A 27,920-nucleotide genomic window follows, 5' to 3' on the forward strand; every position below is an offset into this window, starting at 1 on the left:
TCCGCTATAAGATGTACTTTTATTAATTTTGGTAGATTTGACAAAAAAGATACTTTTATTAGACATGATAGTACAGAAACAGTTCACTTTCTCTTTATAAATAACATTTACTGTACAGTTTGTTATCTGTCATGGTTACATGGTTAAAGCCTTGACGCAGTAATGTCGCTTCTAGAATGGAGTACATGAGGTTGGCAAATCTTTCCACCTGAGGAAAACAGTCCTCCATTGTCCAAGTCAATTTAAATCAATTACAGAATCAAACTTGAGAGGATACAAAAAAAAAACAAAACATGAAAAACAAAATCAGCTAAAGGGATAGGGGACCCGCGTCTCAATAAACCAAAAATCAGAACAGCAGTAAAGGCAAAACTGCAGTAAACAGGAGGACGAGGAAGTCGTGTGAATATACAGCGCAAACAAGAGATGGGATAACGTCTGCTGAACACAACGAGCCAGCAACAGAGAAGCATGACTTCCATGTCTGAGTACAGATCCCCAAGCCAGCTCGAACAAACCATAATAAAGTGTTGCTGCTTTTATTTTGAAGGCATGATTGGGCAACTGATCCAGGATCATGTCTGACAAGACTTGCGCATTTTTCGAGAGGAAAAACTGCAGCTTGAGTTGGAGAGCTGTTGACGATTCTGTCTTTGTTGCAGTTGTGTAAAGCATTTGCGTTTATTTATCCATAAAAAGAAATGAATCGCAGACGCACCGATAAAGACTCGGATCGTAAAGTGTCTCAATAATGGCGTCAATAACAACGAGCCATCCCCATCCCTAATCAGGTTAAGATCCGGTTGTGGTCACATTGCAAGGCTGTTTGAGCTGCCGTACCGCTCCGACAGTGGGGAGAAGGGAAGGTGTGGATGAGGGCATCTAGGACATGGTGATCTGCATGGACTCCAGCATCTCCTCCACCGCCTTCACAGAGCATTTGTTCTCCTTGGACCCGCGACCAGCCAGCTGCAACGAGAGAGAGAGAGAGAGAGAGAGAGGGAAGAGAACATCAGCTCTTTACCAATGCCAGAAAGGGAGAGCCAAACCCAATTGAACACAGCCCCACACAGGCCACGATAACCCCGTCCAGCCACACCGCACGTCCCAGACGGAGCATGAAGATCCCTGTTTCAGTTTAAAGTCTGCAGGGCTGCGAGCACAAATAATCACCGGTACAAGAGAATTGATGAACAACTCATGCAAAGTCAAATAAACTTCTAATCACAGTATTTTCCCTCAACTGTTGCATAAGTGCCATTTGAGTTTGTGTGTGAGCTCCGAGACAGGATGCCCACATGATTAGTGCACTTCCATGGCCTCTAGTAGAGGAAGAGTGCTGCGCTCTAATTTCGACATTCTGTCCACAGGGTTTCAAAGTGCTGCGGATTATAATCCACAAACACGTACAGGATTAATCGTGTGCACGTACTGTACATCAACCCACACCGTTTCTACCCAATTAAACTTTCCAACAGATTGAGGCGCCTCCTCCAAAAATACCCAGGATAGCTTCCTTCACCTTGGGCAGGGAACCAGAGATATAATAGAGGGTCAGTCCAATTAACCCTGCTTCGCCCAGCATTGGGGGTGGCCATAAATCTCTCGCAAGGAATTTACAAGTATAGGACACGTGAAATGTATTTAGCGAGCGCAATTACAGCATTTTTCTTGTGAGTTTTCATCAGATGCCAGTTTTAACTCAAGATCGACGTATTAAGTTACCATTAGGACCAGTCTCCACCAGTGGTTGGGACCAGTGGTGGATGATGCTCATCGGATACCACTGCGTTCTACATACACCTGTGATGACGGATTCGTGAACACTGGGGTCAAACCAATATATCGGCCGTTATCGGCCTCTCAGGGGCCTATCAGGGATATATTGTATTGGTGTGTATGTATTCTGAAATGTACTGATATTAAAAAGCTTTTTTTACTGCATTAAAAATCGCAGCCGATAATGACTTTGGTGATTAAAAAAGGTGTGCCCAGCAGAAAGCGTTTGGGCACTTTGCCCTGTTTAATTTACTACTTTATTTTGATCTTTATTTGAATGGTCATGCATGGAAATATAAAATAGTTATTCATAAAGTGAGTTAGCTGCTTCAGACATCATCCTTCTGAGTACCTTTACATAGTCATATCCATACACAATTGGTGCACAAAAGGGTCGATTTTCAGTCCAGCACAAAAACGCACTTAATAGCTTGCACGTATCAGTAATCAGTTTTCTCCTCAAAAATAGGTATCGGGCTCAAAACTCCCCAGTGGGACAGGCTCGACCGAACTCACTCTAGAGTACAAGAAGACAAAAACTCACAAACAAACGTCAGAGGATGGACCAGACTGAACTCATAATATGATGAGAACATACCTCTCCCACCTGTAGTTGTTCATTTAGACTGGGAAATACACTCGTCTGTGAGGTACACATCCCTGTCCCAGCATAACTGAATCCACACTGGCCGGACTTACAGCATGCATTGGTTTATGTTAGACAGGTCAGATCACTTAGCCTGCTTAGTGAAAACATAGTGGGGGGGGGGGAGACTCAGGAACCAGTTGTCTGCTTGTTGGGTTATGACCTGTTCAGTACCAGGAGGTTGTTGTTCTCGTCATAACGCGCACTTGCAACACATGCCTATTTATTACGTTTCAGTTTTCAGCTGGTAAATATTCATGTAGCCAAGCGAAGGACGGAGAATGTCAAACAAAAAGTTGTCATTTGAGAAGCTTGTAACTGGCGTAAGCGTGCGGGAAAATGAACGACATTAAATCGTTTCAATTTAGTCGTCAGTGCAGAAAATGTGGTTGTAGTTAGTTGTGGTAAGCTTTGACAGAAGAGGACAGAGAATTCATCCTTGCAGAAATATTCAATAAATTCATCTTTGAACTGTATCATGTCACTAAAATCACTCCAGTTGAATCACTGGAAATATTTAAAATATTAATTGATTGATTAATTAGGTGGTACGGTGGTGCAGTGGTTAGAACTGTTGCCTCACAGCAAGAAGGTTCCGGCTTTGAGTCCCGGCTCCATCACAGGATCTTTCTGTGTGAGTCTGCATGTTCTCCCTGTTCCTGTGTGGGTTCTCTCTGGTACTAAAGCTTCCTCCCACAGTCCAAAGACATCAAGAGAGGACGAGGCTGATTGATACTCTAAATTGACCGTAGGTGTGACTGTGAGTGTGAATGGTTGTTTGTCTCTATGTGTTGGTCCTGTGATGGACTGGCGACCTGTCCAGGGTGAACCCCGCCTCTCACCTGAAGGCTGCTGGGATAGGCTCCAGCCCCCCCCCCCCCCCCGCCACCCTTAACAGGACAATTGATGAATTAAAATAAAACATAAAACTGAGCTGAGGCTGATTGGATTATGCTGAACTAATGATCATTCTATATGACATTCTTCTGCGTTGCAAGGCGACCTTCTGAACAACAAGCAGGCCGTCACATAGCAGCGTGGCAATGAGAACGGCAGAGCTTCCTGCTTAAACGTTCCCTGAAACAGTCCTCACAGTAGTGAGGTAACGGACCCCCTGCACTCCCCTAACATGGTGAGCACATATTTGAGAAACGATCCATTAGTGAGTTACTCTCCCACGATGACGTGTGATGAGTCCACCTGAGAGCATCCAAAGTGAAAAAAAATTGCCATCATTCTGACTGGAATAGAACGTGTTACCACTTTATTACCCAAAAACTTCCTGTGCCAGCTGATACTTCGCCTATTTCAGGAATAACACAGCAATGCAAACAACGCCTGATGATATTTTCAACAGAAAGTGATGCTTTAATTGCTGGGAGGCATTTATTTATTCAAAAGCTGTGGTCAGGCTTCCGCAAACAGGAAGCGTCACCTAATCGGAGCCTCTTCTCCATTTCCATGGAAGTTTTTTCCTTCCTTTTTAGCCAAACTTCAACAGAGACGGTGCTGTTGGCTAAGGTGTACAATTGGCTATGTAATTTCCAAGTGTGACTCATTCCTCTAGATTTAGGGTGTGTGTGTGTGTGTGTGTGTGTGTGTGTGTGTGTGTGTGTGTGTGTGTGTGTGTTGCGGTAGCTATAATGATCAGTGCATTTCATTGCCTAGCTGCCTAATGCGCCATTACCCCGGGCCCGGCAGTCAATTATCTCCTCAGCCTGAGGTGAGACCACCACATTAACTCCTGCCCTGTTCTCAACAGTAGGAGCAGAGCAGACAGCTCCACGTCTATTTAGAGCATCTGATAATAGAGTCATGACGCATTGGGAGCTCGTGGTCCATGACAGAGGAGCTAATCAGAGAATTTGTTTGGAGTCAGGGCAGGAGGGCAGACCGTGTATGGCTGCTTTCAAGCCCCCAGCACCTACAACCCTCACATCTTGGGGTCTTTTGCATGTCAGCCGACCCCGCCACTAATTACTTTTTTTTTTAACAGCCCCCGGTCAGTCATGACCTTTTGCTGACGTCTGCTCACAGTTGCACTCACCTGCCTACCCTTTTCTCACACTGAGGTATGACAATCACCAGGTACTGGAGACTAATAAAAGCGGACGACTGACACGAGCAACGCTTTAAAGGGGCCATCAATCAGCCAGCACAAGCCCACAGCAGCCTGCAGCTGTCTGACTGACGGAGGCCCACACCACCGCTCCCTCTTTTAAGATCTCTGAAGTCATTCTACATGAGGAGGGAACATATGAAGGAGGCCACCATACACCTTGTCATTTAACTTATCTCACAAAGCAACAACAGCAGTAACTAAGGTACACATATGTCGTGCCGGGCCTGCTAACACACATGTACGAATAGTTGCAGTGTAAGCCCTGATATAAGTAGGCAGTGTGGACCAGAAGAGGGGCTGGACACTCTCAATCACGGCCCCTGAAGGACGAAGGTGTGACTGACTGAGGTGTCTCATTATCATCACCACCAGAGGGTGAAGAATGTATCGTCAGACTTTGTTCAATGGCTTTAAGAGAACTTGAGAACAAGTGAGAGTGTGAACCACCTATCAAGGACAAGCACGTATTCATCTCACCAACACTAATGCAACTTTTATCCTGTTAATATATTTCAAGGTGTGAGTAAAGAAAGCCCAAGTTCGTTCCAGAAAACATAAAAAATGTACGATAAATTACAACCGGTACATAACTCAGTCAGAAGGAGGTCCTGAGGTTTATCAGAGTGTAAATTTACAAGCTCATACAGACGCTGTATAAGAAAAACACAGGTTGAGGACACAGGGTTGGACACTGTATTGCTACTTAATTGAGACTTAGATGTGTTTCCTGGTGTCTGTCATACCGCGTTGGCCGAAAAACTGCACTGTTATGCTGGCATTCATTTTTTCAAAGGATCTTTATTGTTTCAGTCTAAAATTTGAATTTTTTTTTCTATTCTTTCGCAGTTGAAGGCTGATGATTCTGACCCCTAATGCATCCTGGGCAGATATTTGAACTCCTCCATGTTCTCTCCAAATACTATTTACTTCTTTCACTTTGACCTTCTCCATCTTGTCTGGCCCTGAATTCTGATGAAGCAATTTGAGACGACATCTTGTCTCCTGCTAGGATCAAAGAGGTGCAGTCAGAGAGCATGTGGACATCAGTGGAGATATTTGATTGACCGATTGATTGATTGATTGTTTCCGATTTGTCAAGATCGGTGCATATTAAGTATAACAAAAACAAAGCTTTTAACTTTTAAGAAAATGTAGAGGTTCGGTGCTCTTCCATGATACATTTACTAAAGCTATAAAAGGAAAGCAGCAATTCGAGTGAACTCACATGCACACTTTTTCCAACAGCCCTATCATACTTGCCTGAGCACACACAAACATGAAATGTGTCCATAAGGGAAGGAGAGCCGAGTGTGGTGAGACAAGGTCTTTAGAGGCTCAGCAGGGAGCCTCTCTCTCAACAGGACCCACACATGGTGAGCAAGGAACCGCTTATTACATGTTTAACTGTCGATGCCCAAATAAGCAACACATATGGCCCTGTATGGCCAATAAGATTTCTTTTAAATATGCTCTTATACTTAAATTGCTATGACAACGGCATAAACCATTTTAGTGATACCATGTGAGCAACTCCTCACTTTTTCCCCTCTTTGCTTCACAAGCATGTGCAGATACTAATACATGGCTATCACACGCATGCGCACCTACACACACACACACACACACACACACACACACCATCATTCATCCCTCGTTTGCCCACTCTCTTACTCTCTGCATGCTTAAAGGTCAAGGGATAAACATACACTTCACTCTATGTTTTTCTTCCTCAGACGGACACACATACAAGCACTCTGACCACAGACATCAGATTCAGTTTTAAGGACACCGATGTGCTAAGACATTTGACGATTTATTATTAAAGTAGAAGTGATTAGGAAACACTAAAATATCTGATTAGGTTTTTGGTTGTGCTGGGACCTCTGAGATGCAAAGAAGCAGAATTCTACTTGTACGAGAGACAGCTCTCCTCCTCTATAGTCTAGCGTGATTGTTGTCCTAGGAGAATCAGCTTGTGGTTCTGGGAGAAGCTCATCTGTGAAGTCAGGGTGTGGGATAAAGTCTTGGCAGCCGGCATGGCCTTAAGTCAACACATTAACATTAAATGTACACACTAAAAAGACACAAGGCTTGTTGTTGTAACACCGCGAGTCAAAGGCATCCTCCGGGAGTGTTGCGCATTCAGGGGTCATTTCGTTTCGGTGAATACTTTGCACATATTATGCTAAAGAGGGGGGTTTCTAGATGCCTGGATGTCGTGTAAAAATGCCTCATGAAAGCAAAAAAATAACAGGCAAGTCATAAGCTCATGTTTGATTGATGGTTTGAAGCCTCTGGCTGAATGTTTTTCAAATGGGGGAGCCAGAGGACAAGACAGAGTCAAGTGTAATGAGAGTGGTGGTGAGACAGTTCTCTTACAGTTCCTCACCTTATAGGCTCTATTTATTTGAGTGGCAGCCCAGGCAGCGTACTTCATGTTGTCCTTCTTCACCTTGGCACTAACCTTTGGGCTAGCGGCGATGTGACTCGCAGACTGGAGGGAAAGGCAAAGGAGAGAAGAGGGGGAGACAGGAGGTGTTCTCATATCAAAACTTGGTGAAACAGCAATAAAAGTGTAATTGAGATGAATGTGCAACCACTCTTACCATCTACCACTCCACTAGTCATTGTGGCAGAATAAAGAGAAAAAACAGACCTTGGCCTGATGACACAGGAGAAATCATTTATAGGGAGGAAAAAGTGAGTGCTTCAATGCATCATACATAGATTGTCACTTAACGGGGGCCTAATTTCTCCAACACCATCGATTACCACCGATGAAAGCTCCGCGTACGCCTTCAAAAAAACCCCACCATGCAGTGAGTGAAGCGCTGTGTGAATCATGGTCCCTGCCTGCCTTGACAGCTTCCCTCCGAACCACAAATCCCATGTCTTTCCCATGTTCCTGCCATCATCTCCACACAGCACACCCCGGAGGGCTTACCCTGCCTGCAGTTCAAAGCCCTCCCCACCAGTTCGCTGAAACTTTAACTGCACACCAATCAACCTGTCCCTGTTTTTTCTATAAAATGGTTTGGCTTCTGTATTTTTTCTGTAAGCGTTTCTTTATTTCTTTTTTTTTTTAGCTCAAGAAAAACCTCAATTTAGATGATGTCAACCTAGACAGGCTATCCCTGAATAACAAAGTGTGCTATAATGGAGGGAAATCCCCACACAAGTGTTGTGAATGACTAACATAGAGCCCGACTGTGGTCAGTGCTGCCATGTCTTCTGTGGAGCTGTCTAAACTGGTGAGAGATGGTGAAAGTTTCCTGCCCTTGCACTGAACTTCTTGCACCTGTCAAGATCTGGACCACCAGGACTAGCTGACAATCTGCAAAACACACTCTCAGACCACTCCATGATTGATAAATAATAAACTCCCACCTGAGGTATCCATTTAAGACTGGAGTGTCGCTGGATGACTTGTCAGGAAATCATACAGGGTCTGCTCTGTCTCCAGGCTGACTTGAAACTTAACAGAGGCAAATGTCTCCATTTGACCCTGCCCTGTTCCTCCTGTACTCACTGCTTACACCTCTGAGCGGTTAAGGAGGGTACGAGCCCTCCGACGCTTTAAGGTGTTTGGACTACCTGAAGATTCCCAGGGCAGCACAGAAAAAAACACAGGGGCTTTCTGTGTTAGACCTACTTCCCCTTTTCCACCTTTGTCCTCCCATGCACCGCTTCGTTTGTGTTCATATGTCAGGTCTCACTTACATATGATGCATGAACATGAGCAGACAACATCCTGTTTAAACAAATTCAAAGATGAGAGCGCCGTTCGGTCAACACCACGATTGAACCGGCACCTGGTTGGATAATTTGCCGAAATGTTAGCTGTACTTCCCCTGCTCTCTCTCGTTCTCTCTCTCTCTCTCATGCTTTTCTCTTTTTCACTCCGTGACTACTTTATTTATTCAAGTCATAAACATAAAAAGGTCTCACCAAAGGGGTATTATTACTTAAAGAGTTCCAATGAGGAAGACTTTCTAATGCCAGAGTTCACCATCTGAGTCAGCAGTGACTGACTTGACCTGTCTGAGAGCCCCTTCTTCACTCACCCCCCCCCCACACGTCTTACTTGACACACTTAGTAGCCAGCCTCAACCTTGATGAACCACAGAGCTACAACAAAGTTTCTAGTTGTTTTTTTCTCTTTCTTTCTTTATTTCTTTCTCCTGTGCTCAACATCCTAACTTTCTCTTCCTGCAAAGAGGTACTCACCATGTAGAGACCAAACAGTGCCCTCATGTTTCGGTTGTTCAGCCTCAGTGCCTGGGCAAAATACTTTCTGGACAGCTCCAGGTTTTCCAGCCCCCCCTGAGTGTACTTCACCTGTGTGAGGAGGCATTAAAGACGGCCAATAAGCTGTGCTAAAGAGCAGCTCAAACAATGACAGCATGACATCTGAATAAGCGATACACAACAACGCTGTTTAAACATGTCTTCTTTCATGATCCTGGATTCCAAGTGACGTTAAGTGCAGTTCTGTGTCTCTCGCTGTTACAGGGAGCTACCATTCACAGAGAGGTAACATTCATTCCACAGTTTGCTTCCACGCTTGATGACGGACATCCAGGCGGGTACCTACCTCAGCGTACTGCTCACAGTACAAGTGATTGTGAGGATTGGTCATCATCAACTCCTCCAGACAAAACGCAGCTTTTCCATAGCTGTGGAAATCAAAAGGAAAACAGTGAGCCGATTGACACAGCTGTGGATGTGTCATTATTTAGCTTGCTGAACTGTGAAGTGCAACATCTATGCTCGATAAATTTACAGGTATAAGTTTGAACTATGGCAACGGTTCACTTTACACGCAGTGGACTCGCAGCTTATGTTGCAGAGGTCCACCTCATGACACAAGGTTTATTTACAGGCTAACAGTAACGGCTTCTCCAGCAATGATAAAAGCCAATCCAATGTGGCGATTCTCCCTCCTTTGGGGACACAGAGGATCAATCTTGTCCATCTGTGTTTTTTCAGCCTTTAATGCGTAGTTAACTACCTTCCTGAGGTCAGCACTACAGCATGAGCTGGCACACCGTACCTATACTCAGATGAGATCACTTCTCAGCAGCAGACTGCTGAGCTGTTGACCTCACACTAATCTGCTGCCACTCCATTTCTAATACACGGTCTCCCTTACAGGCCAAGAAGGGCTAAGATACAGTGCATCTCTGAACACAAAGTCGTAAAACATCTGTATACCTAACAAAATCACGCTCAACACAAACCAAGGCACAACCAGACCTACGAACAGAAAATAGGGCTACGCTGGCTGTTTGCTAGAAATATTTAAAAAAAAAATAAAAATACACTGAATAAAAATTGAAAGTTAATGAGATTTTCTGTAGCCGCCTCACACTTCTGTGGCAGCTTTATTTGTTTTGCTGCTTATCTGATAACATTTGTTTGTGAGAGAACCTTATCAGTTCAAAGAAACAGCAAAAACACCCATTTACACCATGATAGGAAGACATTTCACTGCTTCAAGAAAGGGGGGAATTCCCTCATATCAGAATATCTGTCAAAATAAGGCAAAATAATCACAATACGATTGTTTTTTTTTGTGTGCAAATCATGCAGCAATTTTTGTGGGAACCAAATGCTCAAAATGTTGCCTGCCACAACACGAAGAAGTCTATTAAAGTTTGCCGTGGTAACTAGCTGAAAGATTAACAGCATAGGAGGGAAAAGAAGGTGGGGACAGTGAAAGAAAGAAATAAAAAGGGGGAAGGGGTTGTGTGTAGAGAGGGAGATCAGAGCGCTCGGAAGGTTGGGGGCTGCTTACAATTACCACTTCCTCTCCATAAAGACTTTCAGATGTGTTCGTGCAGTGGCCCTGGCCTGCAACAGAGCCCGTTCCATTAGCCATCAACAAGAATCTCCTACCAGGGACAGACCCTTACCCTTCTTCCACTCAACTCAACCATCGGCAAGCTGCTCTCCAACGTTGTTGCTAAGCTCGCTCAATACCACAGCTCTTGAGCAAGGCTGTAGCCACCATTATGAGCGAGACTGTAAGAATCATGTTTGTTTCTTTTGGAGGTTTGTAAAACCATCAGCAGCGGCTTTCCCCTATTTCAATACCGCATTCTGACTGAATATAAGACAAAAATTGATTCAGACTGTGCAAAGTATGTTTGAAAAAAAATATTACTATTTATCCTGTAATTTTGGATGACCAGTCCAATTTTGTTGAACAGTCTCATAATGCAGTCTCTATGCAATACTTGAAAACACACATAAAAAAAAAAAAAACCCTCCTGTGTAAACATCAGTGAGTCTATTAGTTAGCTTTCCGATGTGTTAACAGTAATGCCCGCTCCAACTCTGACAATGGCGCAACGGAGACACAGTGCTTTGTTTATTTTTCAGTCCCAGGGTGTTGCGGGAGGAGAGTTTATTTCTCTTCCTCGCTTCTCCATCAGCCTGTTTTCTCTGGCTGGGGGGAAAGAGAAGTGCCACCACCTTCTCCTGGGAATTTCACAGCAAGTGCTCTCTCTCTCTGCCTCCCGCTCTATCCGTCTGGAAAAGAGTGGCGATAATGCCGGGCTATCCGGAAGAGGAGGAGGAGGGGAAACAGGGAGTTTGTAACCCACAATAAAGAAAACAAAGAAAAGAAATTGACACGCCTGTAGATAAGGGGCTGTGGGAGTGAATGGTGTGATATTAGAAGTGTTGGGATAAGCTGGGAGATAATCCGCTCACCCCTGGATTTCCTCTGGCTACTACAGCAATAAAGGCTCCCGGACAAAAGCATGAAATATCCAATAAGTAGCCTTCTCACTGCGCTACACATTCCTGCTGTTGCTGCATTCATACCAGGGCAACCAAGCCACCATAGAGTCAGCGCGCCCCCAAATACACACTAAACCATAGTTCACTGCTTCCACGTGACACAACAAACTTTTTTTTCTCCTTTCCTCTTACGAGGATCTTGTCTGTCTGGCCATTCTCCTTGACAACTGAGATATCAGTGGGGGGGGGGGGGGGGGGGCGCGAAGGAGTCTTTCTGCTCTCATATGTAAGGGAGGGGGGTTTAAGACTGAAATCCTATTAAACTACTTTTATGTGACAAACATGGACAGCGCTCCATTCAAACCCCTGGCTGAGTTAGGAATCCCACTGCCTTCTATTGTGGTCATCCAGTGGTCCTCCGGAGATCAAGCCATCAGTCTATGAAACCCTGTTAAACTGACACTCCTGAACATATGGTCGCCTGTATAGCATCCAACTGATTCATATGATATTCATCTGTCGTTGCTCTCGCTCAAACAACACACTTACACAGTACAGGTCAGAAGGGTTCGCGGTGTGAACACTGGAACTGTTTTACTTAAGAATTTATACTTTCATACACGGACACTTGCTACTTTTTGTCGCTGTTTTTTTCTATCTTCAAACTATGTTCATATCTATAATTCACATCACTTATTTTGAGGGAGTCATGGCAAACGGCTTTACGACAAATTTTCTTTTCACGTAGTTATTTAGGAAATGGCGGGGCTCAAGTTATTGCTCGGTTGGTGGTGGTGGTTTTTTTTGTTACTTTCATCTCACAGATATATTTATTTTTTCATGTTTGTCATATTCATTTACTGTTTTTAATAAAACTGCCCAATATTGTGAGGTAATAAAAAAGAGACCACATTTTTATACAAGCTCAAAGTTTTACTGGTGTCTGTTGATCGGCCTAAATGGTTTGTCACCCTGAATGCTAAACACACACACACACACACACACACACACACACACACACACACACACAAAAGGTAAATAAATAAAAAGTGTATTTACTCGTGTTCGTTGATGTAAAGCTCAGACAACTCGTGCCATGCTTCTTGGTCCCCAACAAACCTGTGGACACAAAATGACAAGATATTTTCTTCCTCTAAAATACAAATTATAAACATGGGCTTTAAAGATGCACACAAAATACATGTATTAGAAACAAACAGAGTAATGAAAGTCTTCCAACTTTTAAAAGGAGGAGAAAGTGATTTCTTGCATTGTAACTGAATGTTGTGCCAGCTCAATTGAGAGCAAACTCTGTTTTAATTAAAATAAAAGCCATGAGGGTGTGTGCGTGTGTGTGTGCGTGTGTGTGTTTGTGTGTCGAACTCACTGCTCCAAATACTCGTTGAGCTCCCGGATGGCCTCAGCACTCTTCCCCTGGGCCTTCAGTATGGAGATCTTGCGTTTCCTTGCTGCCTGAAGAGGCGAGGGTAAACAGGATTAGGAACTCAGCTGGGAGTGTTTGTCTGGGGGGGGGGGGGGGGGGCACAAGCGTGTTTAAGAGTTGTGAGTTAAAGCATCTACATTAACATCTTTTCAATGCACTACAACCCTCTTCCGAGCTTTGCTATGAGATTGAATTATTTTTGTAAGATCAATCAGCGCTTTGTTGCAGCCAAGACTTTAGAAGGACACAGACACTTACTATAAAGTTGACTTTGTTAACTTGATTTATTCTGCCGCTGGTGAATTCAAATGAGCCTATCAAAACATTAGAGGAAACAGAGGCCATGTCCAACGGGAGATGGACACACACATTTATGAGTCAATGTTTGGGAGTAAAAATGAGCTCACTGGCTGAGATAAAGTGGTGAGTCATCCCTTAAACATGTGGGGAAAATGGCACACTCCCCCAAACCCCAATGCCTGTCTTCCTGATGGCACAGCACACATCTTGAAGTGCACCAGCCCAACTTACATCAGCTGAAAATTGCTTTTCCGCTTCATTTTGATGTTGAAGTGACCTTAAGGTGGATTAGATTCTCATCAATCTGAATTAGAAAGTATTACTCCTGCTGCTCGGACTTTTCCAAAAGTTCGACTCCCCCTAACCCTCTGACTCCTCCTGGTAGTAAGTGAAAACCTTAACAAGAGGCTGCTGCTCCATTAGAAGTGCACTGGCCTGCCACAGCTTATTTTATTTATGAACTGGCACTTGATTGAATGGGGCTTCCTCTCCTGCCCTCATAGCCAAAGCTGATGAGGGCGGTGTATGAGTCACGTCTGGGGGGCTGTAAATTTGGGAGTCCTCTGATACCCCCATCATAAGAAATCCACTTATCCATCAAGCTGGGACAGGGACCTGCAGACGCACTGCAGCCTCAACTGACGGTGCAAAAGAAGAGCAATATTTTTACATCTCAGGGAGGAAACGTGTTGGTAATAGAGACGCCACCGACAATAAGGATATCTACCTACACCACAATGTATCTCATTCCCAACCGCACTGTAAACATCTCCAAAAGTATGTACATTAAGTATCAGGGTGGTCTCAAAGCAATTTGGCAGGAAATAAATTCTATGTGTTATGAAGTTATCAAGCAACAGGGAGCAGTAAAAGGTCAAGTCATTATTTACTTTTAAGTTTAAAACAAAGATCACATCATTTTACATCCAGTGCATTTCACCAGAACTTGATGCTATGTGAGATCGTGGAATGTATACTCACTTCAGACTAAATTACAAGCATGTGGGATCTTTTCTCATCCAATACCAGAAAAAAAAGGAAGCAGAGAAAATATACAAATACTACAGCGATGTTGAACGAGGATTTTTGCACTTGTGCGCATCTGCCATCACAACTCTACTCTTAACAGTTTTTTTTTCCTTCTTTCCCAGATTAAGAACCACTGGGGGCTCAAAGGGACATATGGAAGTTTGTAGTCCAGAGAATCACACAGCACTTTATTAAATGAGAAGCAATTCAGAAACCCCTCCTCTCTTGCCTCCTTTCTTTAACTAATGATCCAGAAAAACCTGGCAGCAGGTCTTTCTGTTGTCATGATTCTTTTTTAATTAGTGCTGAGGAGACCTTAGGAGTGAGGACTGGCTGATTTACAACCCCCCCCCCCCCCCCAACCCCCCGCTCTTTGCTATGACCTACCGCAACCTGCCTTGACAATAACCACCGTGACAACAAGAGTGACACACTCTCTGTTCATACAGTACTTTGAATTGGACGAAGGGGAAAAGGTTAGAAAAGGAGAAAAAAAAAAAAACATGTTCGCATCTGTACACAGCAGCGATGGGGGTGTGTAATTCTAATCAGTTACAAAAATCTGTAATTCTCTTCCATTATTTTTTTTTGGAATACATTTCACATTCATGTGGCCACAAAATTCAGAATAGAGGCTTTAAATTTCAGATCAGCACTTGACCCACATGAATATAATCTTGTCCTACAATAAATCTGTAATTGTATATGATTGTGGGTCAACCTCAGGAGTCGTGTATTTGACCTCAGTGGTTTATTAAGAAATACTGGGTTTTTATATTGAACAATGAGAGTGAAATGAGGCGGCTGGAATTCAATGTTAACGCAATCACTGAGTACACGCACTGTTAACTGAATAAGAGATTGAATAGGCAAATGTTGTGGGGATCACATAATCTAAAATATTTTCGAAGAAATTTAAAAAAAAAAAAAAAAAAGATGAAAAAAATGCATTTACGCATGCAGACAAGAATTTTGCCAGATCATTGCTGAAGGCATTGGAACATAGTGAGCAATGGAAGGGCTAAGAGTTTGAAGCATTTTTTGGACACCGCCATGGCAAAAAAACCTTGAGCAATTTTTGTTGATTCAACAATTTTGGTTAATGGGTACCACATCTATTCCACAGCCTGTAATTACAACAGCTCAGTTTCCAATCTCTGCTTCGCATGCTGGCATGCCTCTCAAGTCTTCCTTGTGGTCGCCAATTTTCCGCCATTTCTCAAGCCCATCCTCTCTGCCTGACTCCCAAGCATGTTGGGAGAACATGCAGGAGATAGTCCTCATTCCAAGACAGGTGACCTAAATCATGGCATCATCACAGCACCGCCCTCCACCGCTACACCCAAGTCATGCTGGACAAGGATTGTGGGAAAAAGGCTGAAGGTTAAAATCCCAGGAACAGAGGATCTGTTTGCCTGTTTTGTTCCATTCCCGGCCCCCTGTTTGATTGACAGCTCATGCTCACTAGGGTGGTAGCATCCAGCATTCAGAGACCAGGAAGCCAACCATTCCTTTTCCGTGGCTGTCCCTCCAATCCCCAGACGATCTTTGCCATGTTTGGGAGGCGCCCTGGGAATCTCTGAAATATCTTCTCTTATTGCCATAACAGTTGATAAATGAAAAGCAATTTGCTGCAAATTACACAAATTATTTAAACATGAATTTGGTGGAGGGAAAAAAGCATTTTGTATTTAAAAATGACAGTGTTACAAAAAAGTAATATGATTTGTGGCTTTCACTTCAATCTTGTCTTGGACGGAATAACTGGGACAAGTTTCTTTTTTCCCTGTTTTCAGAAATTTTGCTACAACCCTCCATAATACTGGTTTCTTGTCAAGAATTGTATGGAACAAGCCTACGGCATAATTTAGAACAGCAGACAATCACACTAATATTTTTACAGACACTGCTGTTTTTGGTGTCGCCAGGGATGCGTACAGCATGAGACTGTTGGCGGGCAATCATTTTTCTTTTTGGCTCCATGGTATTTGTTTTTGGCTGCATCAGAATCAATTTCCATACTTATCTGTTAAAAGACAAAAAAAATCTAATTGTTCCACCATTTTCAACTGAGATGTTCATGTAATTCATGAACATTTAGTGACTTGAATTGAGTGAATCCTAGGCGTGCAAACTGGGAAATTCTAGCTAAAACACACCAGATTTAATGCAAGGCTGTTCTATTCAAGTGTTCCCCATCAATTGGTGGGTGTATTCTTTGGTAACCCACCCATGAAAATGCTCCTATCCTTTGCTTTTAAACAACAACTATGAATATTAATCTCTTGTTGACTTTGGTGATCCCTCGGGACAAAAGCACACAAAGAAGACTTCCTTTCTCATGGGTATTGCTGCCTCCTATCATATTTATCTTGTTCTGGTTGACTCAGGCTATCCAGGGCCCTAGTATTTGTTTTGGAAGCCAATAAAAGAGTGATTCAATGGAGTTAGGATGATAGGATGATAAGCACTGAGCTAACACATCACACCAGAGCACACAGCTGAATTATTAGTTGTTCAAAAATCTCTATTTCCTTTTTCATCGACAAGTTTTATATCCATCTTTTTTTTGTAACTTTGTTGGAGGTTTGACTGGTGCTCTTGTAATTTGGCGTATGTACACACACACACAAATATATACATATATGTATATGTATATATATATATATCTATGTGTGTGTATATACACACACATATATATACATATACACACATAGATATATATACACATATATGTATGTATGTATACACACATATATAAATACATAATATACATACACACATATATAAATACATAATATACATACATATGTATGTGTACATATACACACATATAAACATATATGTGTATATATATACATATATGTGTGTATATATATACATATATACATATTCAGATTCAGATAACTTTATTTATCCCCGAGGGGCAATTAAGATCACAACTCAAAGCCTGATACAACTATCACAAGCCGTCACAATTATTACAGATTGAAAGTAATAATGGTACACTTCATATGTGTGTATATACATATATATGTATATATACATGTGTATATATATATACACATGTATATACACACACACACACGTATGTATATATATATATACACACACACACGTATATATACACATGTATATATATATATATATATATATATATATATGTATATATATATATACATGTGTGTATGTATATATATATACATGTGTGTATGTATATATATATACATGTGTGTATGTGTGTATATATATATATATATGTAACGGCATGCCGTTCAGGAAATTTAGTCTTTGAATATATATATGAAACTCTGAATATATTGAATGAAACTCTGAATATATATATGAAACTCTGAATATATATACGAAACTTTGAATATATATATATATATATATATATATATATATATATATATATATATATATATATATATATATATATAAAAATGAATCCTGAACATATGGAGTGAAACTCTGAATATATTGAATGAAACCCTGAATATATGGAATGAAACTTTGAATATATTGAATGAAACTTTGAATATATAATGAATCCTGAATATATGGAGTGAAACTCTGAATATATGGAGTGAAACTCTGAATATATATATGAAACTCGACTGACGTCAGACTTCACGGCAGTGCCTGCGGGAGGCCATGTTTTTCCTTCATAAAAAAGCAGAACTATTAACGGAACACTCTGCTGTGTGTAGAGGTCCGTATTTAGATCTGTATGGTTAGCTCGATATAGTTTTCAAGTGGTTCAATGAAGGTAAAACAGTGATCGTATTTAGATCTGTATGGTTCGCTCAATATAGTTTTCAAGTGGTTCAATGAAGGTAAAACAGTGATCGTATTTAGATCTGTATGGTTCGCTTGATATAGTTTTCATGTGGTTCAATGAAGGTAAAACAGTGATCGTATTTAGATCTGTATGGTTCGCTTGATATAGTTTTCATGTGGTTCAATGAAGGTAAAACAGTGATCGTATTTAGATCTGTATGGTTAGCTCGATATAGTTTTCAGGTGGTTCAATGAAGGTAAAACAGTGATCGGCCGTGCGTAATGGCACTGCGCTCTGACGCGGCACTTCTCCGGGACTGGAGAAGCTGCTGCGGCTGCAGGGATTTCGTGAACTGAAAGGGTAGCTCTTCATATATTGTTCATATACAGTAAGAATCGCCCACATTCATAGACCAATGCAGGCTGAACGTAAGTTTAGTACTGAACATATTTGATGATCGGCGACACATCGTAAGCTTTGGACACGTTACTCACACAGCGGACTGTGGACAGACAGACAAATGCAAATGAGATTTGCCGAAACTTTGAATATATTGAATGAAACTGTGAATATATATATATGAAACTCTGAATATATTGAATGAAACTGTGAATATATATATATGAAACTGTGAATATATATATATATATATATGAAACTGAATATATTGAATGAAACTCTGAATATATATATATGAAACTCTGAATATATATATATATATATATGAAACTCTGAATATATTGAATGAAACTCTGAATATATTGAATGAAAATCTGAATATATGGAATGAAACTCTGAATATATATATTCAGAGTTTCACTCCATATATTCAGGATTCATTATTTATATATATATATATATATTCAAAGTTTCATTCCATATATTCAAAGTTTCATTCAATATATTCAGAGTTTCATATATATATTCAGAGTTTATTTCAATATATTCAGAGTTTCGTATATATATTCAGTTTCATTCAATGTATTCAGAGTTTCATTCAATATATTCAGATTTTCATGTATATATTCAGAGTTTCATTCAATATATTCAGATTTTCATATATATATTCAGAGTTTCGTATATATATTCAGAGTTTCGTATATATATTCAGAGTTTCATTCAATATATTCAGAGTTTCATTCAATATATTCAGAGTTTCATTCAATATATTCAGAGGTTCACTCAATATATTCAAAGATTAATTTCCTAAATGGCATGCCATAATATATATATATATATATATATATATATATATATACACACACACACACACACACACACACACAGCCCTACATATTAAAAGCCCTGAAGAAGATTTTCTTGCATGGCCATGTGTCTTTATGGAAACCCTTAAGAGCAGGTACATGATGTTATGGCTCGGTGGTGTGAGATTGGTGGCAGCTAGGCATGCTCCTCCAAGTCAGTTGTAGTAAAGTGAGAGGAGAAGATAGCAAAAAGAGCGCTTCAGTCAGAGTTCTTTGGGGTTTGTTCATGTCAACCAGCTAATCTCACAGTGGTCTTTCCACCTGTAGTGAATAGTGAACAGAGAAGATTGGACGAGGGTCGGAAATCTGCATCTTCAAAGGCCAAGGCTTTATTTGCTTCCACCAAACATGTTTGCTACAGACTACAACCATGAATCCCCCCCCCCCGAAAAATTCTCAGCCGTGTGGGTGATAGGCTGATCAGCACTGTGGTTGAGGTCAGAGAGGCCACGAAGAGTTTAACTTAGCAAACTCATACTGCTGAAAGTGCCTCTGCAGATTTAAAGCCTTCTAAAAAGCTGAGAAAGCAAAGTCTAACATCAAGCGGAGGGTTTTTTTCCCCCTTCTATTTCTCTTTCTTACCGTATTGGTGGGGTCGTCTTGGAGAATGGCATCGTAGTGCTTGTTGGCCTCATCGTACCTTCAGAGAGAAAGAAGAGAATATGCATTTGTTCTTTAAACCACTCCCAGTCCTCAGTTGGGTAAAATTAGGTGGTGGAGAAATCAAACAAAGTTCAAGGTAATCAAGTTTCTGTATACAGAGAGGCAGGTTTCTATGATTACTGTGAGGCTGTACAGAAATCAGATGCGATCTTAAGAGGGAAATAAACACTCATTTAAGGTTGCTGGTCACACAGCAGACATTGTGAGAGGTTTATATCACTTCACAATGAGTCATGAAATCAATACAAACAAAGCACACTGTTTTGAAGATTGTATTTTCATTCCAAGCTGATTCACCTTTAAACAAAATGAAATTGCTGCTTTAACGTCCATCTCGATCTGCAGCAAAGTTGTTGGATCAGTTGTCCTTTTTCTGGGCTCATACACCCAACACACACATCTGAACCTGATAAGTGATGTTCAATACAGAAAAAACTGTTGGCCAGAGCCCACATGATTCTGTTTAAAGGAGAAATTTATGAGCTGTAAATATCAAATCATACAACCCAAAAACCTGGGAATTGGAGGAATGAGCACTTCACTTGTCATGTCAGATCAGATGCTGAAGGATGATTTTTAAACTTTTTCTCCATTAGAGGGAGTCTGAAAAAACTGACATTTTCGCTGCCAAAGGTGGGGTTCAGTTATCACAGGGAGTCCCGCCCACAGCCTACAACAGACAGAAGCAACTCTGGTTCCCATTAGCACTGAGCAGTCCCACTTCCAGCACTGCTGCTTCCCTCACATTCACTTTATTACTCAGACACACTTTGGGAGATTTCAGATGGCACCAGGCAACCACTCACAAGCCACTTTGATTTGCTTTATTTATTTAGGAACTCATATGTGTGTGTGTGTGTGTGTGTGTGTGTGTGTGTGTGAGAGTGAGAGAGTGAGAGAGAGAGAGAGAGAGTGAGAAAGAAGGGGGGGGGGCTCGTTTTCTGAAGCTGTGTCATTCATGTGTAGCTCTGTCTGCTGCCAATTAGATCCCAGTGTGCCGTTTATTTAATCTGACTGTGCCGAAGCAATCACTCTCAATTATCACATAAACTCTGACATAACCGGTAAACCAGCAATGGTGATCCGGTTTTGGAATGTGAGTAAGGGGGTAAACAGATTGAATTACCTTTACTTCAGCTGAGTGCAAACTTAAAATACTCCCTGTTTATCTTTGTTGCTCACACTCTCCATCCGCCTTTTTTGGGTTGTAAACTGTCGATTCAAAAATAAAACAAATGACGGAGGGAGGGTAGGACACGGTCGAGATTGTGGTGATGTCAACATTTACAGGGCTAAGACACATCTGCTGTAGCGGAACCAAAACAGGACAGGAAAGAAATCATGGGAAAGAGGAAAAAAACGCAGACACTAGAACTAAAAGAACTAGGGAAACAACAGAGGAATAGAAACCAGAGTTTGAGGGACCCCCAGAATAACAGTGGGATCTGACCACTTCCTTCCCGGGAATCCCTAACTCAGACTACAGACTACCCAGCTCCGAACCTTCCCTCTCTGCATTCCCCTCTTCTCCGAAGGAATGCTTGGCGATCCAATATAAACACACCCTACCCCAAACATGTTCTGTACATACACACACCCAGAACATTGTACCACTTAGAATCTGCAAACTGTTTCTCGCCCCCGAGACTCCCAAAGTACCATGCGTAACACACACTGAGGCTGTGTTTTGCCTCCTCTCCCTCCGGAGATTTTGGTACCCGAAGCTTACCTTTCCAAAGCCTCCAGCCTCATGCCCGATAATCGCTTCACTCTGTGGCTATCTGGAAACTGCTTCCTCAGTTCCTGTAGACAGGTCTGCAAGGATGTGGGCAGAGGGGAGAGGCCATTTATAGACAGCTTTAACTACATTTTTTTTCATATTTTCGCTCTCACGCTAATAACCTCTACCGATACAAACCACCTGTCTTGACATTGTCAGCGTCAGTGTTTCAGCTAAAGAAACTGAAGGCGAGACATAGCAGGCGAAAATATTGTTTTCTATGGAATGGCCAATTTATAGATTTTAGGCTATTTTACTTCCTTAACATGCAGTCCAAAGTACACACTGAGGTGTTTATTTTCGCCCTAGGCTCCCAGCGCGGTGATTGGCGCCACTCTCAGCGGCCTCCGTTGTTTGCATAATCCTGTTGAAATCATCTAAAATAAAAACCATAATAACTAAAGCGTTCATTCTTTTTGCAGCCTAAAATTCAGCCTTCTGTCTTTTGTGTTATCATGTTGTCCCAAGTTGATGACATCCACTTAAGGTGCACCATGTGAAAAAGCACAGAGGTAAGTCACTGCATGGAGTTTGCTAAATCTCACTGTTGAGGCCTCAGAAACCTGAAGACTCATAAAAAGGAGAATATCTAATAAACTTAAATAAGTCCATGTGTATATTTTTTTTCCATTCTTGTTTGTATATTGTGCTATCATGCTATTGTGCTATGTTTTTGTTCCAGTGCTTCAATATAGTTATATCAAAAAATATATTTAAAGTGGATTAAACAAAAAATCAAGATGTCATCCTACCAAAGAAATATGTGTGTATGATATTTTTTCCACATCATTCAACCTTCATCCTCACAAGAATTAATCAGACAAGAAGATAAACTGTAATTTAACTAAATACAAATGACCAATAAACGCCAACAGTTTGAACCAGATAGCTGCTGGAGTACATATGATATTACCATGGATGTATTCGTAAAATGATTTTACTGGTTTATCATGAAAATCCATCGAAAAGTTCAGTCCAGCCTTATTAAAATTTTTATGAGAAAAACATGCCTTCTAATGTTTTCTCAAAAGATGTGTTTTCTCAAGCTCAGTAGCACTTTACAGCAGCTGTTTTCCTCCACCAGCTAGATAATTCTAAACTCTACCAGCAGCACTCATTCTTTTTACAAGCCATCATTTTATAATCCCCGTTTTTGTGTGTAACCAAGTTAATGTGATGTTTGTCTTGCTTTGGGGGAAAAAAAAAAACATCCACATTTCTTTCCTTCAAAGGCATTACAAACAGATAAAATGACAACAAAGATACACACTTCAAGTACTCGAACACTTTTTAATAGAAAAGATAGCTAGAGACGAGACAAAAAATACACTGGAGTATACCAGCTACTGCTCCTGATAATTTGAGGGATTATTTTATGGTACTTTGAATAAAAACAGTGAAACAAGAAGATTTATCCAGTTCAACAAAGGCATATAAGACAAAAACTACAATTTTTCCTGTTTTAGCATTTATTTACCAGCAGCCACAAGTGTCAAAGTATAGTCATGACAAATCTTCCTGATCAGTAGAAGTTTTATTTTAGATTTCAGCAGATGTGAACGATTTAGTTAGTATGTTCAGTTGACGCTACCACGCTGTACGGTCGATGAAAGAGCTTCATTACTGAAGATGGGGACACCAGCATTTACACTAGTCCTGCGTCTACATGTGTCACCAGTACGGATCAACACTGCTGTAGTTAGTAAATATCAAACCTTGCATGTTCACAGCTAAATCATCACTGTTGCTGGGGAGTTCCAGCAACAGCAGGAAAAGATTGATGAAACCGCTTCAGTAAATTACGTCCTGAAACAGTGAACACAATATCAGCAGATATAAAGGGAGCCAGTCAGATAGATACAGTATTTGCAAAGGAAAGCTCAAAACCTATTTCTTCATTTTATGCTTTTTATGCTTTTACCTGGATTTGCACTTGCACTTTTTTAATGCGCTCTGTAATTTTATGTACTTTATGTATTTTAATCTTTTAAATGTGTTTATTGTAATTCCATACATATACACATACACATATATATACATATACATATATACATACATATACATATACATATATATATATATATATATATATATATATATATATATATATATATATATATATATATATATATATATATACATACATATACATATATATATACACACATATATACACACACACACATATATATATCCTTTCCATTGTATGATGAGCATTCTGGTTTAATTCTCTTTTAACATGAGTTTCATGTTCTCTCTTTGTTGTAACGCACTTTGAGCTGTACTTGTTTATCAAAGGTACTGTCCAAATGAAGCCTATTATTTTTATTATTATTATTATTGTTATTACTGAAAACTTCATACAGACTGTCATACACACCTTATGAGGTTATTATTACATTCAGCATTAACCCCAATGAAGCAAAACTGTATGCACTCTGACCTTAATTGTTTGTGCTACCCCGTCAGCTTACGTTTGGCTCTTCCGCAGCTCTTTTTAATGTCTGGCAACGGAACTAACCGGAAAGCCAAGAGACAACTAATTCTAATGACTGAGTTCTGCCTCCTCAGTACTCAATGAGTCATTCCTTTTGCCAAGGGAGATGTCACATTCATACTGATTAGAGATGAACCATTCCAATTACCATGATCACTTGTCCTTTTTTATCACATGCAGATTTGACCATTTCTGGCTTGGAAAACTTTGAATTGTAAACTCAGAATGATTAAGCTGTTGGACAGCGCATAAATGCTCAGGGGAAAAGCACTTGATCTCTGTAAAGGATAGTCAGGTTCAGCTAGCACTTTGAAGCTTCCCTGCTCATGTGCAACACCCTCTAACCCCAAGTCACAGCAAATTATCTCTTCAAGACAAGAGTAATACGGTTTGGCAAAATAAAAATCAGATTTGTACATTTGGCAGGGTGGGTGCTGCTAAATAGGAATGATCTGAGAATGAACGATAGCCTTTGAAGCTCTTGGGTGTGTAAGGGAGCAGGGTTGGAAAAAAAAAAAACTTACCAGAGCCAAGTCATCCCGACTGCAATCCAGCGCTGCGATCATCACCTGCTCATAAATAATCCATACTGGACAGAGGAGAAACAAACAAAAGACAGTGTTAAAGACAGTGTGTAAGTCCTTCCCATTCCACTGGCTGTTGCAAAATAAAAACAAAATGATATATTGTAATGTACGCAACTCCGCATTTTCCTCACACCAACTTCCAGGCTGAGAAGTCTGTTGATATGACTTTCCCATCACATTGAACACTGAGTGTTTCACTTCCAATTTTCTGTATTGAACACAGATGAAAAGACGTGGAAAAAAATATTTATTATCGCTGTACTGATTGCTACAAACTTTGTACTCTACGTTTAACCCATCCTCTACAGAGCAGTAGGCACTCCTGTGCAACTCCAGCTGTTTCTACCAGAATGATAGGATTTTTCATATGAATGCAGAATCTGGAAAGAAGACTTCGGACATTCAGGTTTGCATTTATAGTTTAAATATTGACCAAACACATTTGTGGGCTTCAATTCCATGCAGTTAAGTAGTCTGTGTGGAAAAGAAGCAGAACGTGACTGCATCGACTGAGCTTATCTCTTATCCACATTCATATGTAATGTCTTTCAACTACATTCTTCCATCTTAAGTTGCTCATGAGACCATTGACAGGACCAAGGAGGCTTTACATGTCCACTTGAGTCACTCACACTGAGCTGAAATTTAACCTTTATTTAACCAGGTAAGAAAACCCATTGAGATCAGGATCTCTTTCACAAGGGTGACCTGGCCAAAGGGTCAGCAGCACATGTCATAGAACAGTTTTAGGAATTGACAGTATAGAAGAATAAACAATACAAATAGTCGCTATTGCCTTTTTCTATAATTTATGGCCACCATTGCTTTGGTGCCGGTGTTCTTCTCAGTACACTCTCAGCAAGGGCAGAGCTAATGATCCAGCTCTGCATGTGCGTGTGTATGCGTACTGCACATTCAACAGATACACACAATCTAGAATAACATTTGTTTCACTGTGGAAACAAAACAATTGTGGTTGACATGCATATTGAATCTTGGTTTGTTTATTAAAAGGTTTGTTATGTCATTCCGTTAGAAACCATACATTAATTTGAATGCTGGACAGCACAGCGATAATAATAATAATGAATGTAAATCAATGTTAAGAACATTTCAAGTCAACGCCCATATGAAATGCTTTACGACCCATATGTCGTCCTTCGGTATATAATAACAACAGAACTCAAGTGAAACACGATTTAGGAAAATAGGTTTTTAAAGATTATACAACTGCATCTCAAGTCAGAAGAGAAGATGACCCAACTGAAAATGACCCTCCAGCCCCATACATAATTAATTTTCCTCACTATTAGATGTCATACTCACACTCTAGTAGTGTGGATGAAATATGGAAAAGTTGATCTTCTAAGGTACGGGAGGAAAAGACGATGGATGGAAAGTGTGGTTGAATTAGAGCAATACTCCTTTTCTGAGCAAGACATTGCTGACATTGTTAAAAAATACTGTAGATGAAACCAAAACCACAGAACCAGCACTTGGGCTAATTAGGGTTGTGCGTCGCACCCACTGAGACTAATTTGATACTGATCTCAATACATGTTGAGCAATACGATGCACTTAAATCTCTCTATAAAAGCAAGAAATTTCTTCCTCTCTGTATGTCAGCGTGTTTTCTAACATTGCTTTAGTGTAGACAGGTTTATGACTAAGTTTTGATGAAAGTCATGTTGATCATCACTCAGAAGCATTTGTTTAATGTTTCACTTAGTGGTAATCTATCAAAAAATATCTTTTATGTTTATTCATTCAATTAACTTTAACATTACAAAATGCTGACTAAATAGCTTGGCTACGCAAACCAATTCATGGACCTCATAAAATGTTCGACAGACTGCTTTAATAAACAAACTGGACATGTTCAGCCAAATGAACAACCCTGTTAATTGAATAGAAAACAAAAAAGTCCAACTCCTCCCAAGGACTGACAAGTAATACCAAAACAAATAAATGTCTGGAGTTTTTCTTGACTTTTATGATTCCAACTCTTGTTCTGATAATTGCCATTCCATTTCACAGCCAATTTAAAAGCTGGTTCCAATAAAACTGTGGCATGTTGAGTGTTTCTCCGCCACTTTTTAAGACTGTATGAATCATAATGACTAGGGGAAGAGTTTTATTGAGTAATGCAGGCAATGTGAAAGTAGGTAGCCACTTCACTAATAAAATAAAAGATACAACATACCGCACCACTACATTACCATGGCCCCTATCACCTTTCTCACCATTCATCATCTGTCTGTTGAAATATGCTCTGCTTAGCATGTCTAATGTACTCAGTACTGATTTTCACTTACTACTGTGTGAAGACATACTTTCAATTGGTGGCCTAATTTCTTTATTTTAAAAACTCATTTGAAAATAAGAATGCACTTACTGTCGTCTCCCAGTTTTGATGCATGATCACTGATGAGCTCTTCGCCAACATCCACTATTTGTTCACTATTTCTGCAGTTATCTTCTCTCCATTTGCGCAGCTTGTCCCTCATCTCTGTGGACCAGGTTGTTTTAACAGTAAGAAAACAAAGCTATACCCTCCAGCGTCAATAATCAGCATAATTGTTACTAATACTATATTTCGAGGTTGTGCTTGCTAAAGTCTCGACGTCTGAGCTGATGTGAACAGAACCAATATACTTCGTTTCGTTGTTTGATTTTTCACTGGGCGACATAGTTACGGCTTCGATTACAAATGTATTTCCGCTTCATTCAATTATGCTAGCAGTATCATTACTCTTCCACTCTTAAATATCTTTTAAAGCACACATTGTCATTGCGACGTAGCGCAGCTACAGCTAACAGCCGCGACATCACTACGTGATGAGTCTAGATACGCTGCAAACGTCGGGTAGCAACTTAAATCAACCAGATGTTGCTTTTTGTCTTAAAACGACCAGTACATCCACTGAATCGTGAACGAAGTAACAGCACACGGCTCATAAATCTAGCTGAAGCGTTTATGTGGAGAGGTAACTTGGAGCTAACGTTAGCCTTGCTAACTAGCGGCTAACTGCGTACACGCTGAATTGTTGGACTGTAATTTCAGTTTTGGAAAACGACAACGGTCTCTTGTTTTTCTCCACTGAGAGCATCCCTCAAACGTGTTGAAAACGAAAGCATATGTGAAGGACATTTTCATCTTTTGTCTTACCTTCCCAACCCACATCGTACATTTCTGACACCGACGCCATTTTTCTTTTTTGACAACACATATAGTGACGTCACGCAGATGCTTGAGAGGCGTGGCCTGACATACGAC

General features: G+C 40.7%; 1 protein-coding gene across 1 annotated transcript; it reads right to left on the reverse strand.

Annotated features, from left to right (window-relative positions):
- Nucleotides 1-27,920, reverse strand: emc2 (ER membrane protein complex subunit 2). The gene is made up of 11 exons (XM_086217361.1): nucleotides 27,813-27,920; nucleotides 27,039-27,152; nucleotides 24,581-24,645; nucleotides 21,509-21,594; nucleotides 19,699-19,756; nucleotides 12,682-12,767; nucleotides 12,354-12,413; nucleotides 9,142-9,223; nucleotides 8,775-8,885; nucleotides 6,937-7,041; nucleotides 1-969 (listed from the first exon to the last, which is right to left on the reverse strand). Exons 1-11 carry the CDS (start codon nucleotides 27,871-27,873, stop codon nucleotides 883-885), a joined length of 915 nt encoding a protein of 304 aa, XP_086073487.1. The 5' UTR covers nucleotides 27,874-27,920; the 3' UTR covers nucleotides 1-882.

The sequence above is a fragment of the Aulostomus chinensis genome, chromosome 11, assembly GCF_037954235.1.
Source record: "Aulostomus chinensis isolate RoL2024-O1b breed Wild chromosome 11, RoL_Achi_v1.0, whole genome shotgun sequence".
Lineage (NCBI taxonomy): Eukaryota > Metazoa > Chordata > Actinopteri > Syngnathiformes > Aulostomidae > Aulostomus > Aulostomus chinensis.